The sequence below is a fragment of the Phocoena phocoena genome, chromosome 7 (genome assembly GCF_963924675.1).
Source record: "Phocoena phocoena chromosome 7, mPhoPho1.1, whole genome shotgun sequence".
In the NCBI taxonomy this organism is placed as follows: domain Eukaryota; kingdom Metazoa; phylum Chordata; class Mammalia; order Artiodactyla; family Phocoenidae; genus Phocoena; species Phocoena phocoena.
The window spans coordinates 20,299,866-20,324,520 of NC_089225.1; the positions used below are offsets into that span (position 1 = coordinate 20,299,866).

The following is a 24,655-nucleotide window of genomic DNA, read 5'->3' on the forward strand; positions in this document are numbered from 1 at the left end:
TGTGGGAATCCTAACCTCGAGTTTGTCTGCCGTGAGTATTCATCTCCAGGTTAGGACCTGGGTGATCATTCACTGTTCTCCTTTGTCGTTCACTGCGGACCTGGTTCAGGGGCTGTTGGTCCATCCTGACTAGTTAGCAGCTGGTTTTTCACAGGGAAATGTCTCTATTTGCTTTATTAAAGAAAAGATGCCTGCCCCCCGCCCCGTCCCTGCCAAAAGCCCTGAATGACATCCTGACAGGCCTCCTTTTAGATGGGAGGGATCCAGCCAGAGACGCCCAGACAAAAGAGTTGGGGAGGAGTGGGGGGGGAGTTTGCGCAGCTGCTATTATTCTAAGGATCCAGACAGACTCTCGGGCTGATGGGGTGGGACCCAGAAGCACCTCTTGGCCCTGCTTTTCTCCCTTCTGTCTCTCTGCTTTCTTTTCTCTCTCTCTCTTCTCTTCCTCTCCCTTCGTCCTCCTCCTCTTACCTTTCTTTCCATCCCCTCTTCTCTCCTCCCCCCTCCCCCCTCATCAGTCTGTCTCCCCCTCCCCATCTTTCTCTCTCCCTCCTCCTCCTCTTTCCCCCTCCCCTCCTCTTTCCCCCTCCCCTTCCTCTCCCCCTCCCCTCCTCTTCCCCCTCCCCCTCCTCTGTCCCCCTCCCCTCCTCTTCCCCTCCCCTCCTCTTTCCCCCTCTCCCAACTCTTTCCCCCTCCCCTCCTCTTCCCCTCCCCTCCTCTTTCCCCTCCCCTCCTCTTTTCCCCTCCCCTCCTCTTCCCCTCCCCCTCCTCTTTCCCCTCCCCTCCTCTTCCCCTCCCCTCCTCTTTCCCCCTCCCCTCCTCTCCCCCTCCCCTCCTCTTCCCCCTCCCCCTCCTCTCCCCCTCCCCTCCTCTTCCCCCTCCCCCTCCTCTTTCCCCCTCCCCTCCTCTTCCCCTCCCCTCCTCTTCCCCTCCCCTCCTCTTCCCCCTCCCCCTCCTCTTTCCCCCTCCCCCTCCTCTTTCCCCTCCCCCTCCTCTTTCCCCCTCCCCTCCTCTCCCCTCCCCTCCTCTTTCCCCTCCCCTCCTCTTTTCCCCTCCCCTCCTCTTCCCCTCCCCCTCCTCTTTCCCCTCCCCTCCTCTTCCCCTCCCCTCCTCTTTCCCCCTCCCCTCCTCTCCCCCTCCCCTCCTCTTCCCCCTCCCCCTCCTCTTTCCCCCTCCCCTCCTCTCCCCTCCCCTCCTCTTTCCCCTCCCCTTTCCCCCTCCTCCTTTCCCCCTCCTCTCCTCTTCCCCCCTCCCCCTTTCTCTCTAATCCTCCCCCTTTCTCTCTCCTCCTCCCCCTTGCCCTTCCCCTCTCCCTCCCCCCTCCTTTTCCCCTCCTCCCTCCCCACCCCTGCTCTCTTTCTGTCACACTCACAGGGGGAATGTCTAGGTCGCAGTTACTCCAGGTCCCTCTTATTACCCATTATGTATCTTTGTCTCCCTCTCCTCCTTTCAGCTCTTACCTGGTTCTCTTCTCACCCTCACCCCCAAGACTGTCATCTGACTTCCCCAGAACTTGCATCTGGTCCATAACTGCCTGGACTCCCAACACCGCATGACCTTTTTGCTCCATAACCCCAGCCGTCTGTCAGTCATCTCTTTGTGAGCAGGACTCTGAGCTCCTGAGAGAGGGTCTGACCAGCACAGCTCATTGTCCTGAGCCCGGCCACACTGTCCCAGGCTGCCAGCCAGCCTGGGGATGGGTCCCCCTCAGGTCAGACACACCCTGGGCCGGTCAGGAGTGGCAGGGGGTGGGCAGGGTTACAGAAACCCTTGCCTACCTACCAGGGGCTGGGGTGGAGGTAGAGCCCCTGAGAAGGGGGGTTTGTGGGCTCAGGAGTAATCAGGTCCCTCTAGCACAAAAACTGTCATAGACCCCCTCCAGGTAACTCACAGCAGGAAGATGATCCTCAGTTTGGCTCAAGCTGAATGGGAGTCGTGGTTTATAAACTGTTCCTAGTCACCTCTGCACGAATGGAAGGGTATACATCTCTGAGGTAATGAATTTAGCATCTTCCAGCCACGCCGAACGTGGCATGAAATTAGACTTTAATTTGGAAGGTTCATTTTATTCACACAGTAGGGTGCAGGGGTGGACTTGATTGATTCCAAACAAAACAAAATCTTTCAGTGCATAAAATGAAGAATGTGGACTGTACTGTTTTTCCAGTCGTCAAGACTTCGGTTACGGGGTTTGAAACATGTATCCCCCAAAGTTGAGTGCTTTGTGGTGTTCTCACCTGCGAGATGTAGGCAGACGGTAGACCCTGAACCGGGCTCAGGATAACTGGAGCTGCCCTACCAGGTCAGAGCGAGGGCCCCGCACCCCAGGGGTGTTGCTGCCCCTCCTCTCTTCAGAGCCCATCGTGTGCTCTGTGGCTGCTGATGCCACACCCCCGTGTCCCTTGCGGTCTTAAGTCACAAAACCGGCGATTATTACACTTTCCTGGAGTGTGTGAAAACAGGCTTCCAATGGGAAGAACCCTGTCCCACTTTTATACAACTGGAAAACATTACAGCACTTGAATCTTCCAAATGTCCAGGGAAAAAAACCCCAAAAGACAACCCACAAATCCAGCTTGTGCGACTTAGCCACACGGAAACATGAAGAGGAAGGGAAAAGGAGCTTGCTTCCTACTTGCAGGTGGTTTTGATTTAGAAAATGTGCCTCGAAATTCAGTTCCTACCAACACAGAGGAGAGGTTTTGTTTTGCTTCTAAGAAAAGTAAAACTACTCTTGAATGTTTCAGGGCTCATCAAAGTTTCCATTTAACGTTTTTTCCACTTTTGTCTACCTGGATATTCTCATCATCTCTGCATCTGCTGAGTCAATCAGCGTATATTGTGGGAAACTCTCATCCCCCCATGATCCGAATTAGGTGGGATCCAGTTCTGACAACATGAGTTAATCATCACTAGAAATACTGGCAAGAGCTGGGGATGTTTGCATTCCTCGGGGACAGTTTAGCGTCTCCAGATAAATATTCCAATCCAGCTGACTGCCTTCTCTGAGCTTTTCTTCCCCAAACTGACTTCCCCATAAGGAGGACAAGCCAAAAGCAAAGTGTTGGGTCCCCGGTAATTTACAAGGCTAGGACAATACTTCAAAACAATTGGTCTTGAGCCATCGTTAGTATTCAGTAGTATGTCGCTATAGGATATGTTTCTTCTTGCAGAATTGTACAGTATCCACGTGACTGTTTTTACCCTCAAAATCCAGTCAGATTACTTTTGAAAGAAGTTTTAGGAATTGGGTTGCCAAATTCATGCAATCTCCATGTTAATAGCTCCTGTCTCTGTGGCCTCCAGCTATGAGGCAGGTTTTTATGAGAACAAAAAGAGAAATACCTTCTCCTTGTGTCCCCTCTTTAGAATAAGAAGCTCTACTTGGACATCATTCACACATACATGGAAGTGCACGCGACTGTTTACGGCTCCAGCACAAAGAACATTCCCAGTTACGTGAAAAACCACGGGATCCTCAGTGGACGGGACTTGCAATTTCTTCTCAGAGAAACCAAGGTAAGTTTTTCGTAGTTTTGTAAAAATACATCAGTATTGTTGTGCGGAGGTTTGTTTCTCTTGCCATTGCAAATGGGATCAGAATCTTCGGTGCTTTCTTTTCAGTGGTACCATTGATCTTCACGTCATTGCTGGGCAGTGGTTTTCTAGACTAGCTGTAGCTTAAAAGTTAGCAAACTGTGAAAGGAGGTTGCTACCATTTAAAACTTATTTACTGAGGACCTGCTTTGTGCCAAGAAGCATCAGGGTAAGGGGCTGGGGACATGGCGGCAAACAGGAAAAGTAGGGTATCAGACGTTCTCAGAGAGCAGCAGCTTTCCCAGCAAGCCTGGGGCCACTTTTAACTCCTGCACCTCTCCAATCCCCCCTGTTCAAGGAACCCATCCCCCAACTAGCTTTTCATCACACCTGCTTGTTTCAAAACATTTGTACTGGACACTGGAGAAGTTCAGACAAGGGAAGAGTCCTTGGGGGCTCAGGGAGCAAGGAAGGCATCGTGAGAGCTGTGAGAGATGAAGGATGCGGGTGTGGATACACCTGGCATTTGGCACAGATGGCAGTGAGTCAGGTGGTAGAGGTGGAGATGACACACCCAGGAGAGTCAAGAGACCAATCCAGCGAGTCTGTGTGTCGGGAAATAGTGGAAGATAAAATTTGATAAGGGGCTGAGGGTCTGAATGTCACAGATGTAGAATTCAGGCCACGTGGTGTGGGTAGGTGGGTAGGAGCAACTGATGGACGGTCATTTCAGTAGCATGGTGAGCGTGGTGTTTTCACATCCTGGAGGCGTCCACCCAGTGGTCTCTGTCCTTTCTATAATTCTGACATGGACGCACCTGGTGAGGTTACATCAGTGTTGGGCCTTGAAGGGTTGGCTGGCACGTTGATGTATTCCTCATGTTTATTAATAAGCTCTTTTTTAAAAAAATTAAACGTGTATATCTTTTTTTTTTTTTTTTTTTTTGTGGCATGCGGGCCTGTCACTGTCGTGACCTCTCCCGTTGCGGAGCACAGGCTCCGGACGCGCAGGCTCAGCGGCCATGGCTCACGGGCCCAGCCGCTCCGCGGCATGTGGGATCCTCCCGGACCAGGGCACGAACCCGTGTCCCCTGCATCGGCAGGCGGACTCTCAACCACTGCGCCACCAGGGAAGCCTGGGATATATACATTTTTAGTTTTAAAGGTTATAGCCAAAATGGCTCCTCAGATATTACACAGTCTATCAGTCAGTGCTTGTTACCTTTCTCTATGACTGAGGCAGAGCACCTTTTCACATGTTTATCGCCTAGATTCCTGATTCCTGCCTCTAAATGCTACACGTTCTTTAGGTAAAATACTGCAGTCCATTAAAAGGGTTATGGTATTGAACACGATAACATCACAGGTGTTAGACAAATATATCAGACTTCAGTAAGTTATTTAGATAAGTAAAGAGGATTGTAATACATATCATGAAAATTCATGTTTGTTAATAAGCTCTTATGTGTGAATTTTACAAATATGTCTCGAGCAGCTCCTATGTGCCGGGCATCATGCAAGGGATACAGGGGCAAAGAAAACAAGCACGATCCCTGCCCTGCATTATCAACAGTGAATTGTTCATCTCTGGTCCTGACTGCATTTTCATTGTCCAGGTAGAAGGGAGAGACCGAACGGATGAGCTTCTGTGGCATTGTAGCATTTCTGATCAGTGTGTGTGATACTTCAGTGTGGGAAAGCATATTCATAGATGCTGTCCTGTTTACTTCTCACCACAGCCTTCAGAGGTAGGCGGGGCAGGTATTGCTGTGAACTTTATTCTAAACAGGAGGAAATAGACTAGAGAGTTGGGCTTGTCCATTGTCACTGAGGTCACCCTGGAGGTAACCCTGACTCGTGATTTTTTTATTGCAAGTGAAAGCTCTGCTAGGCCCACGACGTACCAGCCTCATGAATAAACATACAAACTTAAGAACATTCAGTGGATAGTCACAAGCTAAATGATTCTGCATCTCCTTTCTGCCTCAGTTTCTCCATAGGTAAATGCATTTGATCATTTCTACCTCCCAAGTCATGTGTGTGATGCCATGAATAAATTCACTTGATAAATTTCTCTCCTTGGCCAAAGGAGAGAAAGTTTGTTTCATTAAGATTTGATTTCCTTACAAGGTCATCTGCAGTCTGATGACGGTGGCCATCACCAGTGCTCCCTGGTTTGCATTGTTTGCTTTCCATTCACCTTCTGTCTTAGGAGGACATTTTAGAATCATTAGAAAGTCCAGGCTCTTTTTTTTTTTTTTTTTTTGGCGATACGTGAGCCTCTCACTGTTGGGGCCTCTCCCGTTGCGGAGCGCAGGCTCAGCGGCCGTGCTTCACGGGCCCAGCCGCTCTGCGGCACGTGGGATCTTCCTGGACCGGGGCACGAACCCGTGTCCCCTGCATCGGCAGGCGGACTCTCAACCACTGCGCCACCCGGGAAGCCCGAAAGTCCAGGCTCTTTACCCGTAATGCTACTTTTGCTTCATTTTACTTTTCCCGATATCAGACTGTGGGAAAAGCTCAAGCTCCTTTAAAATGACAGTTGGCAACGCTGCTTCTCTGTCATCACTGTCCCACCCGCTTCTATTAACCCAGCTGTGTGAATGTCTTACTCAGCCTTACAAATCTTAAAAGAACACTTACTTACAGACCATCCACTTACTCTATCAGAGAATGAGAGATAGGCCGAAGCTAAGGTCCCTGATGTGTGGAGAGCAACAGAGAAGAGGCCTGGAAGTCCCAGGCCATGAGGTCAGAGATTGTCTGAGATTACCCAAGGATTACAGCTGGAATTTTTTTTTTTTTGAGTGTAAGGGTCATCTGTTTATCCTTGAAAAACTGGTACTTTGAGAGGATGTCGCTGATCCCATTTTGTATTTCCTGTTCAGAGGACTAGAATATATGAAAGGACTCCGAGTGGAATTATGGCTAAAACGGTCGGCAAATATGATGAAAATGAGGCCGTGTATTGCTGAGGCTCCCCTTCTACCCAGAACACAGCGGCAGCACTGAAATGAATGAATCTTGGGCTTCGGAATAATGACGCTCAAGACTAGTCAGGCTTTGCATTTATAACCCTTTCTGCCTCTAACTCCTTCCTCGGTGTCTCTGAGCAATTTAAAAGTGATTTATTCCAATCCACATTGGAAGTGCAGAACTGGGGATGCAGACAAGCACATGTGTGTGGAATGAATGGGATTTGCACGTCCCTCAGACTCGTTATGGGAGAGGGAAGCAAGTCGGGTGCCCCTCAAGGTCTAGAGACATATTGAAATGATTGATGCATAGCCAGCTTTTGACTTACTGTTTTTCTTTATGAGCCATCTTTGAATCTCTGCACCAAGCCCAGAAAACTGTCTCCTCAGCAGAATTGTGTCCCTGCGTGCGAGGAGGGGCCCTCATGAAGGGCCCACAGAGCCTAATGGAGATGGGAGGGATTCCGTGTAACTCTCAAGTCGGGGCTCAGGAGCTGGGAAGTTGTTGAATGTAGAAGACTCTTCTAATAGGCATATAAATGTGGATGAATTCATTATTTATCAAAAGACCAGAGATGAGTCATTCGGGCCAGCAAACTCCAGGAGAGCAATTTAAGCCAGCAAATAAGGACTGAACTGGGGTGGCGTGTTTTTATCTTTGGCTTCAGTCCCCATCTTTCTTAATGTGATTTCTTTCTTCTCCTTCCTAATTTTCCCCTCCCTGTGCCCACCTCCCCCAGTCTAACCAGGGGAATTTCCTTACAGATTGGGGCATCCACATCCCACGCTGGCTTGGAGGAGCATTTGGAGTGAGCCCAAACGGGTACCTCCCTTTCTGACAGTGAGAGCCGAGAACAAATCTGGCTGTGGGAAAGCAGAGGAAGAAGCAGCTGCTGCCCCTGCTGTTGCCACACACCTTTTCTGCCCACAATTCTGGCCATTTCCCCCTCCGGCCCTTGGATGGGGCACGGCGGCCCTGTTTCCCTCCCACGTCAGCTTAGCAGCTCAGCTGTGGGACTCGCCTAGAAGCCCGGGCAGGGTTGGAAGATAGGCAGTATGTACCACTGTCCCTGTTCCATTCCATCCTCGGGTCTGACCTCCCCTATCGACCGTGGCTCTTCCCACAAGCTTGGATGTGGTTGCACAAGCTCTGTCAAAAACCCAGGGACCAAGGCAGCCACCACCAGTGGACCAGACCCTCGTGCAGCTCCATGAGAGCCCAGGGGCTCTGCTTATTCTGTTGACAGGTACCTTCTCAGGGCCTGGCTTGCAGAGGCCTTCAGATAACCGGATGAAGAATGAAGGAAGGAGTCCAGAAGAAATCCACTGGCCATCTGGGATCTTGGGGCCATGCCCCTAGGAGTGATTTCTTGCTTTTCTCCTGAATCATGTGCCTAGATCTCCAAGATCTCCCCAACAAGGGACACTGTCCTTCTGATATCCCGTGCTTGCCTCTCTGTGGTGTTGCCCACATCCTCAGGCCCTATGAGAGAGAGCCCAAGAGCGAGCTTACTGCTGGAGCGACCCGCCTTCCGTGTCTACTTCAGGTCCTCCGGTATTCAACCTCAGGCGGTCAAGCAGGTTTCATCCTGGTGACAGGTCCCAAAAGCCATTCCCATTCCAACTAGATGGAAACTAATTAGCATACACTTACACATGCACACACACTCCATCCTCCCCCCTCCTCTCCCACATATGTATATAGAATGTAGAACGTATGGACATAGGATTTATTAACCTCTCCGAATGAGGTGTCAAGAACAAAGGCACCTCCTGACACCCAGATACACACAACCCATTCATATTACCATGGGGCACAACCGTGGGGTTTTACTGCAACAGTAACGACCGTCTCTCTAACCCTTCCCTGTGTTAAGCCCTTTCCATGAATTCTCTCTTCATCCCTAAAGTCCTCTGACCTCGGTACCGTTAGAGCACATCTTAACTGCGGTGGTGAGCCAGGCCTGTGATGCCTCCACACCGTCAAGAGCTGAGGGGTAGGCCTGGTGAGCTATTGGGGTGAGAGTGGTGGTCCGGGACAGCTCCTGCGGGGAGGTGCACCTGAGCTGCCTCTCCGTAGCAGACATTGCATGCTGGCACAGCTGAAGATGGTCGGCATCTGCAGCTGTACATGTATCTGAATGTTCTCTTCCTCTCCATCTCCAGGGTAATATGCTTTCGCAATGCAAATTGCAATGCATTGGATTTTGTGCTGGGGCTTCCAAGTGACCGAAGGGCAGGGACTTGTGATCTTGATGTTGTTGTTGGGTTTTTTGTTTTGTTTCTGGAAGGCCACTTACATAGTGGACATAGCCTGGGAGTCTACCCAGTGAGCTGGTCTCCAGGAAATGACCTTCGATTTAGTGGCCGATACTGACTAACCTGGGGTGCTTAAACATGCTTGGCAAGTATCATTGTCTTTGTCTCCTTTGCCCTTCTAGACCTTTAGGAGACAGTCTTCAGGTAGGGTAGGTTAGGGGCTTACGGAGCCCAGGAGTGGGTGTAGCCAAACATATATGGGAGAGATTTTGGCCACTGTTTTCTCTTCCATCAGCGTTGGGTACGAAAGGGAAGACAGATGTCCAGAGAGGGGACCCTGCCGGCTACACAAAAGCATCACCTATCAGGAAAATAGGTTTTCTCCATACGCAGCCTTGTAGGATTCTTTTTAAAGATATAAAAGGGATACCTGTTATCAAAAATGTAATGATTCCCAATCATTACGTGAAGAATAAACAAGTAAGGCTTAGCCATAGCATGTGGCTCATGGGACTGGCCTTTGCTTGAGGCAGTCACTGTAAACTATGTCCTCTCTGTCTTCTGATGGATGCCTCTCCCTGTTTTTTAATCCAGGTACTTTATGAAACACAGAGAACTCATAAATACACGTAAGCAGGTGCTGAACCTCTTGTAAAACCCCACAACCACAACTCCTGCACAGCAAACTCCAGCTAGACAACAAAAGGTCGTGTATGTGCTGCATGTAAAGTTGAACCTGGGTTTGAACTTGGACTAGCGTTTAGCGAACATTTACTAAGTGCCAAACCTTGGAATACATCCTTTCCATGAAACATCTCCTTGAATCCTCAGAGCAGTCCCATGAAATAAAGCACGATTACTTTCACCACTTTACACATGAAAAGACAGGTTTAGAGAGCTTGTGTTACCTTGACTAAGGCCCATAGCTAGAGAGAATGCATTATCAGTGGACCTCAGATACTCCATAGAGAGAAGCGTATAATAATTTCCCACAGTTACAGAGCTAGGAAATGACCAGGTTTCCAAACCAGGGTTGGAAACCTGGTCAGCCTGACTCCAGAGCTTGTGCTCTTAATCACCACATTGTCCTGATCTCAGAACTACCTTTATCCACCTCTAAAGGATTCTTTGTGAACTACTCCGCTTAGGGGTTTAAAACAATTTCGCTTCTCCTTTCACACAGAGTGAAAATCTGAGTGGTTTAACTAATGAACTCTTTGTCGACATGTAGGGACTTCCCCAATCCTGGAGCTTCATCTGTTCTCTCTTCCTTAGTGTTAGTTCAAAAGTTAAATTTTAGAGCATGTACTTTAAAGCTCTATTTAGAAATGCTCGTTGAGGGAGTCAGAGCTGCAGCCGTGGAGATGTCCCGTCGTCTGGAAGATCCTCGTTACATTCTAGGCTTCTGCAAGCCAGATGAAGTACCGATAAAATATGCTGTGTCCTCCTGAGGAGTTAAGCCTCTGCACTTGAATGAATTCTTGCAGTGTCTCTCTTGCCCCCGTGCTAAGGAAATCTGTCAGCGAGCAGAATGATGGGGGGAGTGGGGAATTAGGGGAAAAGCAATTTAGTGTGGTTAAGGTACCAGTGTGTGGCAAGGCCGTGAGCACTCAAAAGTTCATGGAATACCCTTTGGTGGTGATGAACTCTCTGCCTGTCCTGCTGTCATTCAAACCTCTCAAGTGTGCTATTCGACCTTAATACATCTGCTCCATTATAATGTCACAGGTGGTGAGTACACAGGAAGCAAGAAGGAAGGTGGCTTATTGACAGCAGTGAGAAAGAACTGTTATTTTGGTGTTTCCAAGTAATGCATTTCCTGCGATCCTAATGAGTGTGACGAGAAGACTCATTGCCAAGAAATTGTGTGGCATTTGCTTTAGCTTCATTTTGAAATGGTGAGGCTTTGGAGAGTTAGCCCGAAGTGTTTATATGTACTGAGATATTCGGATGCCAGCAGGGCAGAAGAGGTGGTGCAAGTCGTTAATTCACATATAATTAAACCTGGGTCACATTCAAGTCCATTAAGCAACAGCCTCAAATCCTTTTAATTAATGGGTTCAGATTGGTGGGCCTGAAGGAGCTAATTAAATTTTTTTCCCAGGATTTTCTATTTAAATAGACAACCATTGTGCTTCCTACATTTCCTCCAAAGTTATTCTTTGTAATTTAGTGTTGATGAAGGTATCAACACTTCATGACAGGCCCTGGTTATCAGAGGTCAGAAAACACTGTGGGCCCCTGGTTAAACCCACGGAGACCCCTGTCTGCCTCTTCCAGGATCTGGAAGTCCTGTGCTTTCCTGAACCCAGCCACGGCCTGACAGAGGTCCTCTTTTCCCTGGAGAGCCGACACCTCCTCCCCCAATTCTGCTGGGGGTGGCAGATCACAGAGATCAAAAGCCTCAAGGATAGTAACCCTGGGTTCTTTGTATTTTAACAAAGCTGGGATGTCTTGGGACTATTTCTTCATGCCCTCATGGAAGACGGCTTCCAAGCTCTTCTGCTACCACATTTTCCCTCACCCCTGTGTCTCCAGTTCTTCTGCTCCAGGAGAAATGACCCAGCCAGCAGTGAGAGCTCAGCTGGCTTCTCAAAGCTTTTCTTCCACAGTTCCCTCCTCTGTGGACGCCCCTGAGGGTCAGCTCAAGGTTTACAGGATATGAAAGGTTATTCTTCCCAAACAATAAAAAGGTTAAGTACCCTGTTCTGTGCAGAAGAATGTACAGTTATAGGATAGGGCATCTCTCCAGAAAACCTGAGATTTTAGTTTCTTGCCCCAGAAAATTCCCTGCGGGGGCTTCATGACTCTCCAGTATGTCTAACATGGGCCACGCTGCGTGTTCAGCCCTGGAATTGAGTGCCCAGCACATACGGGTTACATCTTCCAGTGCTGCCGGGGTTAGACTCAGGGCTGTCTAGGCAGAAGTATTCCAAATCATCATTCAATTAAAGCAGCTGCAGAGACAGGATTACTGGGGAGAGGGCCCGGGAGAGGAGACTCAAGCATCTAGCCGTATCCAATTCAGCAGCATCCTTTACCCTTGGGGCATGGCCGTGTGGATGTTCCCCAACGTGATGGCAGAAGGAAAGGGCACCCTGGGACCCAGTTATCCTTTGCCACTTGATGTGCCTGGGAGACTGGAGAGATTTCAGCATAGGCTCCTTCACGTGGGGAGGGAGACCTCACACGTCACCAAGCCTAGACTTGGACCAAGCCCATCAGGACCCACAGCCGTCCAGTGGTGTGAAATACCCTGAGGGGAGGGTACGCAAGGATGCCTTTCTATGAGATGATGTTTCATTTCTGGACCCAGGAGTCAGTGCCACTGAACTGCAGGGAGTCCCCTTGGTCACAGCGGCTCTCAGCCGTGGTCCTTGCGAGGACTCTGAGATGTGTTTTTGCTGCCATCTCTTGTCTGCCGTGGGGACAACTCGTGCTTTACTTGCTGAGGTGGGAAAGCCTTGCCCAGTTACAGCTCTACACCCTCTCCCCACATGGAGGGGAAAATAAAACCCAAGATGCTGGTGTCCCTCAGCGAAAACCCCATTATGAAAACCCATGTTTGCTGACCTACCATCACTTTAATGAGCTCCATGTGAACTGTAATCCAACCGCCGAGCGACCTTCCTGTCCCTCTGCCCAGCATCACTGAAAGGGCCTGTTGTTCCTTTGGTTCAATGAAGAAACCTTCTGTTTAGTTAAGCAAGTGTTTTTGCAGTCATGTCTCCTGGTAAGGTACAGAAAGATTATTGTTGGGTCTTGAGTTTTGTTGCTGTTTTTATTCGGTGAGTACCTCCACCCCCCCAACCCCCTCAGCTGCCCACCCTGACACTTACTGCTTTACTTTTTTACAAAGGAGGGAAATTCATAATGACCTGAGCAGCTTCCTGGGCCCTTAAAGGTCCCTGGTCATGTTTTTCAGGTCCTAGGGTAAGCTGGTTTCTCATTTATCCACCCCCAACCAGGGCCTGGGAAGTTTCCAGAGTCTCAGAGGCATCAGCACAGGAATGGAGCCCAGAAGAGACCCCCATGAGCCCGGGACGCCAGTCTGATTGATGTGTTTACATGTGGTGTGCTTCTCTGTCTTACAGCTGTTTGTTGGACTCGGGTTCCCTTATGAAGGCCCGGCTCCCTTGGAGGCCATCGCAAATGGATGTGCTTTTCTGAATCCCAAGTTCAGCCCACCCAAAAGCAGCAAAAACACAGACTTTTTCATTGGCAAGCCAACTCTGAGAGAGGTAAGCATCTATAAAACTCATTCTACTTTCACTCATAGGAATGGTAGCTATCTATTGAGTGCTAGGAGCCCATTTGAACCTCAGAGCCTTGGACGGTAGGTATTGTCAACTTCATTTCACGTAGTTGGGTGGAAGGGGGAGGGTGTGCAGGGACTCAGAGAGATGGATGACTTGATTACATCCCCTCACTAAGTAGTGGCAGAGCCAGGATTTCGATCTGTTTCCATTCTACAAAATACAGGGTCTTTTCGCCCTACCCCATCTCCATCCTAATTTGAACAGATATCGCCGGTCTTCCAATTAGCTGAACTCTGATTTTGTGGATGATTAGAGTTTATGGAATAAAAAGAAAATCAAGGGGTTACCAGGTATTTTTAAAGAACCTACTCTCTGTGAGGAGCTTTGGGGAATAAAAAGTGGGCCGTGGGCTCCTTCCTTGAAGAATCATCATCCTTGAGAAGAAAGACATATCGGGGTGACTGAATAGTATGCCTGGTATTTTAGCCGACTGTCAGCAGGATGCCATCCTGAGAAGCAATCCTGCCATCGCTCGAACCATTTGCAGAAGCCTTATTTGGATTGCCTTTGGAGGTCCTCTTGAAAATCCACAGTGGGTGATGAATCACCATTGAAGACAGTTGGATTCTATTTGGGACCATAAACTAAAGTCATTTAGAGCATGTGAGTGACCAGGCTGGGTGTTTCTATATCTGGTTAGAAACACGTATGTGCAAGAACCCATAAGATTGATTTCTTATTATTTCTTATTTATTTCTGCACAGTTCGTAAGTGGCTCTCCAGGCTGCTTTCAAGGAGGAAGCCTCTAAGTGTCGATTTGTCCCAGTGCCCTTGTCATTTGGGCCCGTCTACTGGGGAGGACACTGCTGGGCAGCCCTCCTGGGACATGTTTCTAAAGGGTACATTTTTCACCTCTGCTACTTTTTTTTTTTTTTTGCGGTATGCGGGCCTCTCACTGTTGTGGCCTCTCCCGTTGCGGAGCGCAGGCTCAGCAGCCATGGCTCACGGGCCCAGCCGCTCCGCGGCATGTGGGATCTTCCCGGACCAGGGCTCGAACCCGCGTCCTCTGCATCGGCAGGTGGACTCTCAACCACTGCGCCACCAGGGAAGCCCACCTCTGCTACTTTTAAACCTTTCTGGGTCAGTTCTCCTGACCCCATTCCCCCCGTCCCCAAATAGTATATAAAACACATTTTCCGTGATTATTCTTTACCTTTCAGTCAGAGAACTTACCAGTTAATAGAGTTGATCATTCTGAGAGTTCTTTTCGTTGACCCACCCCATCACTGGTAAAAGGGCCAAAGGAGATGGAAGAAGATCAGCAAGACCACAGATTATCCTGAAAAAGATGAACGTATGGCCCAGATAACCTCTGACAAAGGTTAACGAGGCGTGTGTGTGTGTGTGCGTGCACGCTTGCTTTTTCCTTCTGCTGGTATTGTAAATTGGAGTTCTTCATTTTGGGGGGCGGGGGGGTCATTCCTCAGCAACACTTAATGCACACAGTGTTTGGACTTCCTGTGCTGTGGGGCAGGTACCAGAACACAGATCAGGAACCTTCAGTCTGGTACCCAGGAACTTACTCTTTGCAAAGGTTTGAAAGGATGCTCCCCAGCAGTGAGAATGCCTCAACGCAGGCATCTGTGCTTTAGCGTGCGACTGACTCTGAAACTTCGGAGCTCTGGGTAGGAAATGCGGGCTAATAAATCATTCCTGTGTTACGTTTGAAAGTAGGAAATCTCTGAAGTTCTGCATCTGCCTAAATTGGATAATTATTTGTAATTTTCGATGTTTTTTTGTGATACATTACGCACAGTGAGAAACGATGATTTCACCCTTTTTTGAGTGTACAGTTCACTGGCATTCAGTACATTCGCGATGTTGTGCAATCATCACCACTGTCCACTCATAGATTTATTGTTCCAAACAGAAGCTCTGTACGTTAACAGTAACTCTCCGTTCTCCCCTGCTCCAGCCCTGAATAGAAGAGTAACCACTACTCTACTTCCTGTCTATAGAAATTTACCTATTCTAGGTGCCTAATGTAAGTGTCATCGTATAGTGTTCGTGACCAGATGATTTCACTAAGCGTGTTTTCAAGGTCCGTTCATGTTGTCACATGTGTCAGAATGTTTCCTTTTTAAGGCTGAATAATATTTCATTGTATGAATAGCCCACATTTTGTTTATCCGTTCCTCTGTTCATCAACACTTGGATTGTTTCCATTTCTTGTCTATTACGAAAATTGCTGCTGCAAACATGGGTGTACAAGTATGTGTTTGAGTCTTGCTTTCAATTCTTTGTGGTATATATACCTATGAGTGGAATTGCTGGAACTTGCTTTTTATTTATTTTGAAATAATATTAGTCTTAAAGAAAAGCTGCAAAAAGATTGCAAAGTTTGGTTATATGCTTCATGCAGCTTCCGCTAATGGTAACATATTATAAAACCACAGTGTAATCGTCAAAACCAAGAAGTTAATATTGGTACCGTAATATTATCTAAACTACAGACTTCATTTGGATTTCACCAGTTTTTCCACTAACATCCTTTTTCTGGTCCAGGCTCCCACATGGCCTTTACCTGTCATGTCTCTTTAGTCTCCTCCAATCTGTGCCAATTCTTCAGTCTTTTACTGTCAGTCATGAGCTTGACATTTTGAAAGAGCACCAGTCAGTTGTTCTGTACACTGTCCCTCCATTTGGATTTGACTGGTGTTTTCTCCTGATGAGTTTGAGGTTACACATTTTCGGCAAGAATCCCCCAGAAGTCGTGTGGCCTCAGTGTATCATGTCAGGGGGTGCGTGATACCAATGTCTTATTACTTGGTGATGTAACCTTGATCACTTGGTTAAGGTCGTGTTTGCCAGGTTTCTCCACCATAAAGTTACTGTTTTTCTCTATATTGGGGGAAGTACTTTGAGACCATGCAAATACCCTCGTTCTCCTCCAACTTTTGCCCATTTATTTTTACCGTGTATCAGTGGATCTTTCTTGCAACCATTGTTACAGTGATATTCTAATGATGATTTTTCCCTCATGATTTTTTTTCCTGGTTTCCCATGATAATAACCATCTTAGTTAACATTTATTGGAGCACTTACTATGTGCTAAGGGCTCTTTAAAAATGATTTTTTATTGAAGTATAGTTGATTTACAATGTTGTATTACTTTCAGGTGTACAGCAAAGTGATTCAGTTTCATATATATATTTTTTCTTTTTCAGATTCTTTTCCCATATAGGTTATTACAAAATACTGAGTATAGTTCCCTGTGCTATACAGTAGGTCCTTGTTTTTTTATCCATTTTATATATAGTAGTATGTATACATTATTCCCAAATTCCTAATTTATCCCTCCGCCTACCCCACCCTTTCCCCTTCGGTAACCATAAGTTTGTTTTCTATGTCTATGAGTCTTTTTCTGTCTTGTAAATAAGTTCATTTGTATCATTTTTTTAGATTCCACATGTAAGTGATATCACATGGTATTTGCCTTTCTCTGTCTGACTTACTAATGCATGAAAAGCAAAGAAACCCATCAGTTTTCTTACTGCAGTTTCTATATACAAGACTTTGGGAAATGATTTATCAAAAGTATTTTGGACTGACTTGGTACCTTCTTGATCACTAGAATTAGATAATAATTTCAATTTTGATAATTCTGAAGATTTTGATAACACTGTATTACAACTGAGTACTTTTTCCTGAGAAAAATTTAAGACCCTCTTAAACACTATCTAACCCTTTCCCAGTGAATGATGTAATGTTACGTAGATCAGATCAGCCAGTATGAAATTGTTGCGAAAAGTATGTTCGTGCTGTCGGTTGTGATTCTTTAGTAATTTGCTTTTTGTTGAGGTGATAGAGGGTTTTCATTCTTCATGGCATCAAAAGGGAATAGGTGTTGGAGCTGCCGCCCAGGCATTTGGTTCCTCCTGTCCTTTCAGATGGTCCCACCAGTGCTGGAATGAGACTCCAGTTAGAATGGCACTGGGGGAGGCTTTCAACAGCTGCTCAGCAAGTGACCTCCCACAAGTGACTCCATCAGTCCTGGGCTCCCGTGGGAGGGCTGGGATGCAGAGGTCAGCTGACAGATGTTCATTGTATCCCCACAGGGCCTGTGGCACTAAGTCACTGCATTGGGGGAACTTATCAAGACACATTTCCTGTTTCCCAGGAGCTCAGATTTTGATATGGAAGTGTGATAAAAGCGATGCCTAATCAACGGGCATGCATAAGGAAAGAGCTGAGTACATTAAGCAGGGGAAGTTAACTTGGAGTGGTGCCCGGTGGAGGATGTGCTGGGTTAGCTAGAAGGGGATAGTGGGGGAGCTGTGCTTTAGAGGAAAAGAAGAGTCGGGTTTTGAGTTGGAGAAGCATGAATGTTGATGCGTTGGAGGGAAACCCCAAGCAGGTCACGTCACTTTATGCAGGAGGGCAGGTTCCATCTGATGTCCATTTCCTTCTCTGCTGGAGACGGTGCAGAGAGCAGGCTGATAGCCACTGACATGACACAGCTTTGAGAGGAGCCAGTGAACCTGACCTCACGGGCAGGTGGGCCACCCCACTGTGCTCTTTCAGCTCACAGAATCCCCCTGATCAAAGATGCTTTTAATTGGGAAAGAGCTATCAACACTTGTACAGATTTCTAAGGGTCAAGAATCCCTAGGAAGTATCCTTTTTTTTTTTTCCTCAGCAAATAGAAGAATTTTCACCAAAGCGTATATAATTACGTAGCTATCTTTTTGTGCCCTTGCTAATCTTTTGAGCTGAGCAACAATACACCCATGTAAATGGGTCCATATAAATTGCATCTATGTCTCTTCTTTGCCTTCATTTGAAGAGAAGTCTAAATTTTTCTTTGTATTTAGAAAACAAAAAGCTTTGTTTTTATTTTTGCATTAGACCCAATTTTAAAGCCACAGTGTACACACTCAAGAGAAGTTCCATATGCCTTAAGTATCATGTGGTTGGTTCAAGTTACACTTTTAATGTAATACAATTTGGATTTCTCTCTGTATATTGGAAAACATATCAGTAGGTTCTTTTTTTTTTTTTTTTTTTTTTTTTTTTGCGGTACACGGGCCTCTCACTGCTGTGGCCTCTTCCATTACGGAGCACAGGCTCAGCGGCCATGGCTCACGGGCCCAGCCGCTCCTCGGCATGTGGGATCTTCCCGGACCGGGGCACGAACCCGTGTCCCCTGCATCGGCAGGCGGACTCTCAACCACTGCACCACCAGGGAAGCCCGGTTCTTAATCATTATTCCGACATTTTGTAAACCATTAGAAATTCTCTGACTCCAGGGTTTCCTTTTCCATAAAGAGAACTTGTGTTCTTCTTGGAGATTTAACAGCCGCTCTGAAATAACGTTTTATATTTAATAAGATTTTCATTACTTTTACAGACTACACTCCAGTAAATATACTGATTGATATACGATAGCTCAGATCATACGGTTCTCAATAAATTAACAAGGACGAATGGAACATTCAGAGGGGGAATAATCACAAAACGCCTTACTCATAAAATTAAGTAATCCTCCATAAATGTAAATGAACGAAATGATAATGGCTCAGCATCTTGTATTTTCCAAGTGCTTAGAGCAACCTTGTAAATGAGCAGGGACCTTAAAAGGCAGAGGGGAGAGAGACTGCTAAATAGTGACACTGATGGCAACTTTCATTTACCCTGATTCAGTTGGAAGAATTAATTAGTTTGTTCTCCAGGCCACAAAATGAAAATGGTGTGACACTTCACTCAGCTTCAGGAAAGGTCTAATGCAGACATACATTCAGTCCTGGGATTTTGTTTTAGGTTAGCTGGTTTTAAGCAAGTGATGAAAAGGCTGGTGTTTCCATTGAGCTCCTTTTGGTCATTGTCTTAAGAACTCAAGAGCATCCTTTAAAATTGTCATCTTCCGTTTTTGTCAAAAGGTAAAAAGTTGTTGAAGGATCTAGATTTGAATTTGCTCTGCTGCTTTCTAGCTATGTGGTCTTGGGGAGTTGTAAGCTCCTCTAACCCTCAGAATCCGCATCAATGCACAGGAAACCTGATAAATAATGTCTGCTCGGGTGGTGAGCCCAGTGCCTGCCCCACCCGGGGGGCCTCACTGATGCGTGCTCAATCTAAAATACGTGCTGAGGAAAAGAAAAGGATGCTCCCACAGCTCCAGGAGCCTGCGGGCACTCTTCTTCTATCCCTGACCACGCAGCTGAGCAAAAGAAAAAGGGTATATGTCAGAAGCACGGGGAGCTGCAGGCTAGCGAGGGGCGTGACTCTGGCAGAAGAGGCAGGAGCAAAGTCTAGGATACCTGCACCTCCGAATGGCCTGATTTCCACGGTGGGGGCCAGAGAAGGCTCAGAGTGGAGGCCCAGTAATTTAGCTTCTGGGTTTCCCCCCTGAATAATGCATGCACACCATTGGTGTGGTAAGACACGAAGAACGGTGGCCAAGAGCAAGCTGCAGAGGTGCCAGCTGAATCACCCAGTCCTCTGAGTATATTGGGATCTGAAGGAAAAAAAGAGAACCAGCTTGGCCTCAACCCTTCCAGACCCAAAACCTTCTTTTATTCTAAGTGTATTATAGCATCTACTTTTCACTCCTGAAATGAAAAATATACCCTGCTAACATCATACAGAGTGAAGTAAGTCAGAAAGAGAAAGACAAATACCGTATGCTGACACATATATATGGAATCTAAGAAAAAAAAAAAGGTCATGAAGAACCTAGGGGTAAGACGGGAATAAAAACACAGACCTACTAGAGAATGGACTTGAGGACCTGGGGAGGGGGAAGGGTAAGCTGTGATAAAGTGAGAGAATGGCATGGACATATATGCACTACCAAATGTAAAATAGATAGCTAGTGGGAAGCAGCCGCATAGCACAGGGAGATCAGCTCGGTGCTCTGTGACCACCTAGAGGGGTGGGATAGGGAGGGTGGGAGGGAGGGAGACGCAAGAGGGAAGAGATATGGGGATATATGTATATGTATAACTGATTCACTCTGTTATACAGCAGAAGCTAACACACCATTGTAAAGCAATTATACTCCAATAAAGATGTTTAAAAAATCTATTCAATTGCAAGTTTAATCTAAATAAAATCAAAGAGAAATGCGATTATCACACACACACAAAGAATGATTCTCTAATATGAAAGAGAAGTAAAAGGAAAATACTTTGCTATAAGGTAATAGATATTTTGTGTATATGTAGTCCAGAAATACTGTATCATACCCATGAACCACACTAGAAGGCATCATGGTGTCTCATTCCTCCTTACAGTGAATATGTTTGTATTTAAGAAGAATAGGGCTTCCCTGGTGGCACAGTGGTTGAGGGTCCGCCTGCCGATGCAGGGGACATGGGTTCGTGCCCCGGTCCGGGAGGATCCCACATGCTGCGGAGCGGCTGGGCCCGTGAGCCATGGCCGCTGAGCCTGCGCGTCCGGAGCCTGTGCTCCGCAATGGGAGAGGCCACAACAGTGAGAGGCCCACGTACCTCAAAAAAAAAAAAAAAAGAAGAAAACATTGAGCTGAATCTGGTCAGCCCTTTTTACTTATAATTGACATTAAAGAAAGAAGCTAAATAAAAAGGTGCCTACATGTAGACACACAGATATACTCCATTGGCATTACTGTGACAGTTTCAAATACAGACTGGTTTGGGTATGTTGTACTGGAGACCCAGATCCTCTGCGTGGCATTGACTTTGCTGCCATGATTTTTCTGCAATGATAACGGCTTATTGGTGAAATTCCCAATAAAATGTCCCTTGATTTACATGGCAGTTATGTTCCTGGAAAACTCAATGTATTTTCAGACTGTGCCAAAGAGGCAGATTCTGTGAACCCACCTGAGAGCTTGGCGGGGCATGTGAAGGCCTGTGGGGAGTGGACTGTTCTGCCCTGTGCAGGACGGTCACACACATCTCAAGGCGTCTGGCATCCCGGGTCCTCAGCCACGGGTTGGGGCAGCACCCGCCAACTTTGAGAACTGAAAGTGTACCAGAATGCTTTCTTTATACCACAGCCTTAAAAGGATACAAGAATAAAGGTGGGAACAAGTTTGAGGGGTAAATTTAGCTATCTTTAAAAAACGGATTCTTCAAGAACTAAGAATTGCCAATATTCCTGTGGGTTTCTTTGGCCACCCTTTGTTTTTAAAATAAAACCTCCTTTAAAACAAAAGCTACTTTTCCTTGCTTTTCTGATCACACATTGTCTTTATGATTCTTAAGGCTCCAGTGTTATGCTAATTATTATTCCAAAATTCTCTCTTTTTCTGGTAGCATTATTTCCCTTTCTGTCACCTTTCATATGTGCCATTACGTGTCCTTCGATGACTTTAAAGCCTATGAGAACTTTATTGTAATTTCCTTATACTTACCTGTCTATCCTAACCAGTATTTTATAACAGATGCTAGTTTGATCTAGGTGATTTTCAGGGCTGGGATATGACTGAGGGTAAATATTCATTATTTCTTGGTGTGATTTGGGGGGTTGAAGCCATCTGTAACAGCCTCCATGTCACCTGGTTATGACATTCTAACTCTTTTTTCAAAGTGGTACTCAAGGTGAGGAGCCATCCCCGGACCTGCCCTGTGGATGCCGTGGTCTCACACAGGGCCATGCCCTCCTGGGACCCCTAGACTCCCAGGAACCCTTCCAAAGTGCCCAAGATCCCAGCTCCAAGGGTCTAAGACAGCGTAGCCTGGCCGTGTGTCTTTTAAAACATCCCACATGAGCCTGATGGGCACCCATGGGCACTGCCACTGTTGCCAGCCGGGCACACTTGACAGCCTCGGTGTCCTTACCTGAACCCGTCAGGGCTGTGCCTGCTTCTCCAGATGGTCCTGACAGTAGATGTCCTGCTGGTCAAAGCAAAAAAGAAAGAAAGCAAGCTGTGGAATCCTCCCTCTTTTATTGTTACCTGCTTACGGAGTGCTTAGGAGGTTTCGATCGTCAAGGGTCCGAAACAAAAAATGACATTACCTACACAAGTACAACTCGGAACCATAAAAAGCATAACGCTTCACCTAGCACAGAAGGTTGAGAAATGAAAAAAGCCAGTGTTTGTGAGACTGAGGTGTTCTGTTTTCTCTTTTCCAGCTGACCTCCCAGCATCCTTATGCCGAAGTGTTCATCGGCCAGCCACACGTCTGGACTGTTGACCTCGATAATCAGGAGGGGGTGGAGGACGCCGTGAAAGCAATTTTAAGTCAGAAGGTTATTTCTTTTATTCCATTTTCCCCCATTTGTGATGTGAACGGGATCATGTGGAAAGCATCACAGGCCCTTCGTTCAAGTAATTAGAATGGTTCCATGTCAGCTTGACTCTGAAATTTAGAAAATGGCCCAGCTGTAGGACTGGCCTGGGGATTTTTGTGGATGTTCTGTGAAGTGGAATTAGAGCTGATGTCCAGATGCGTGCATGGATTCTACAGACCCTTTCGACATGGCTCCTGGGTCCCAGACACAGCAGTAGAAACTTGAATTCTACTTGTGTCAGTGACCTCATTATGTAGCTCTCCCAAAGATCAGAAAAGATAGACCTGCTCCCCTGCAAAAAAAAAAAAAAAAAAGTGAGAAGGAAAAGGACTAATTAAGGAAATACTGGAAAATGTTTTTTATAGCATCTGTTTATTTGGCTTTTCTACCTAAACATCTTATAAAATTTTGTATAAGTAACTAACATCTCTGGACTCTCCAGAACAATCAGCAGACATGTATTAAGTACCTACTGTATGCAGAGCGCCCTCTGAACCACTCTCAGGGACACTCACTTCCATAAGCATAAACGAGGCTGGCTCCCTGCCTGTAGGAAACTTACCACCCTGTAGGGGATGGGTCAAGTTATCCTCTCTCCCAAACCCGGGACTGCCTTGGATTTTACCAGTAAACCCTGCCCTCTGTCCTCCTCCTATCAGAGCAGCGATTACTCTGTTATAATTTTTTAAGAGAAGCAGTATAGGTGTGGTTATAAGGACAGGCTAGAATCAGACAGCTTGGGTTGGGGTCCAGCAGTGTCCCCTCGGGCAGTTACTTAACCTCTGAGACTCAGTTTCCTCATCCCTGATGTAGGCTAATTTCACCTACTTTACAGGTACTTGAGAGGATCCAATGAGATAATGAATATAAAGTGCTTAAGTGCAGTGTTGATCTCATAATAAATGTCTAGTCAGGAGTATTAAGTCAGTATTGCATATATAATAATGTAACATTCTTTTTTACTGACGTATAGTTGATTTACAGTGTTGTGTTAGTTTCCAGTGTACAGCAAAGTGATTCCGTTATACATGTATATACATTCTTTTACATATTCTTTTTCCATTATGGTTTATTACAGGATATTGAATGTAGTTCCCTGTACTATACAGTAGGACCTAGTTGTTTATCCATCCTATAGATAATAGCTTGCATCTGCTAATCCCGAACTCCCAATCCAACCCTCTCCTGCCCCCTCACCCCCTTGGCAACCACAAATCTGTCCTCTATATCTGTGAGTCTGTTTCTGTTTCGTAGATAAGTTCATTTGTGTTGTATTTTAGATTCCACAAATAAGTGATATCATACATGTGTTTGACTTGCTTCACTTAGTATGATAATCTGTAGGTCCATCCGTGTAGCTGCAAATGGTATTATTTCATTTTTTATGGCTGAGTATTATTCCATTGTGTGTGTGTACAACAAAAATGATTCCGATATGTATATATATGTGTGTGTGTATATATGAATATATATATATTCTTTTTCATATTCTTTTCCATTATGGTTTAATTACAGGATATTGAATATAGTTCCCTGTGCTATACAGTAGGACCTTGTTGTTTATCTGCTTTATACACGGTAGTTTGTATCTGCTCATCCCAAAGTCTTAATTTATCCCTCCCCGCTCCTTTCCCCCCTGGTAACCGTAAGTTTCTCTTCTATTTCTGTCTTCTCTGCTGCTTATAAGGACATCTGGAGAATGCAGCATTGAGTTAAGTCTCAGAGCATGAGTAGGAATCTGCGAAGTTAAACGGAGAAGTGAGCCCAGAAAGACATGAGTTAGAGGAACAGTGAGAATCAAGGGGGAGAGGCTAGAAAGGCGTGTATCCGAGGAGGAGTTGCCAGTTGGCCCATGTAAAGGGCCGCCTTTCCCCTTTGGGGAATAAAGTGGGGCCCTCCCAACTGCCAGTTTCAGCTTACTGAGCACATCTCCTGGGGAACAGGAGTACTCCAGCGTGTCACCCATGTCCCTTTAGAGCAGGTCTAGTTATTGAGCTTTGAGGTAGCTGCTCAGAGCTTCCCATCAGTGACGTGTACGATCTCATCCCAGTCTCGAGTTTAGGGCAGAAGTCCCCCAGACCTCTGGTGGCCAAGCCAAGAGATGAAGTGCCGAGTGGGTGTGGTATTGCTGGCCACCTCAAGTACCTGCTGCATGTCTGCAGTTTCTCACCAGAGGATCCTTCTTGCAGAGATTGAAGGCTCTTCTTTCTTCAGTCTCAGAGTCCTCTAGGGTATTAGCTTCTAAAGCTGCCATAACAAAGAACCACAAAGTGGTGGTTGAAACAACAGAAATTTATTCTCTTACAGTTCTGGAGGCTGCAATTAAAATTAAGATGTCGGCATCTGAAA

The 24,655-nt window shown here is 46.4% G+C and overlaps 1 protein-coding gene across 1 annotated transcript in view; it reads left to right on the top strand.

Annotated features, from left to right (window-relative positions):
- MGAT5 (alpha-1,6-mannosylglycoprotein 6-beta-N-acetylglucosaminyltransferase) overlaps positions 1–24,655 on the top strand; it is a 224,544-nt gene that overhangs the window by 175,077 nt on the left and 24,812 nt on the right. The window contains exons 11-13 of the mRNA XM_065880603.1: positions 3,370–3,519; positions 12,866–13,012; positions 22,148–22,264. Of these exons, the coding sequence (XP_065736675.1) occupies positions 3,370–3,519; positions 12,866–13,012; positions 22,148–22,264 (414 nt within the window). The remainder of the gene's footprint in view (positions 1–3,369; positions 3,520–12,865; positions 13,013–22,147; positions 22,265–24,655) is intronic.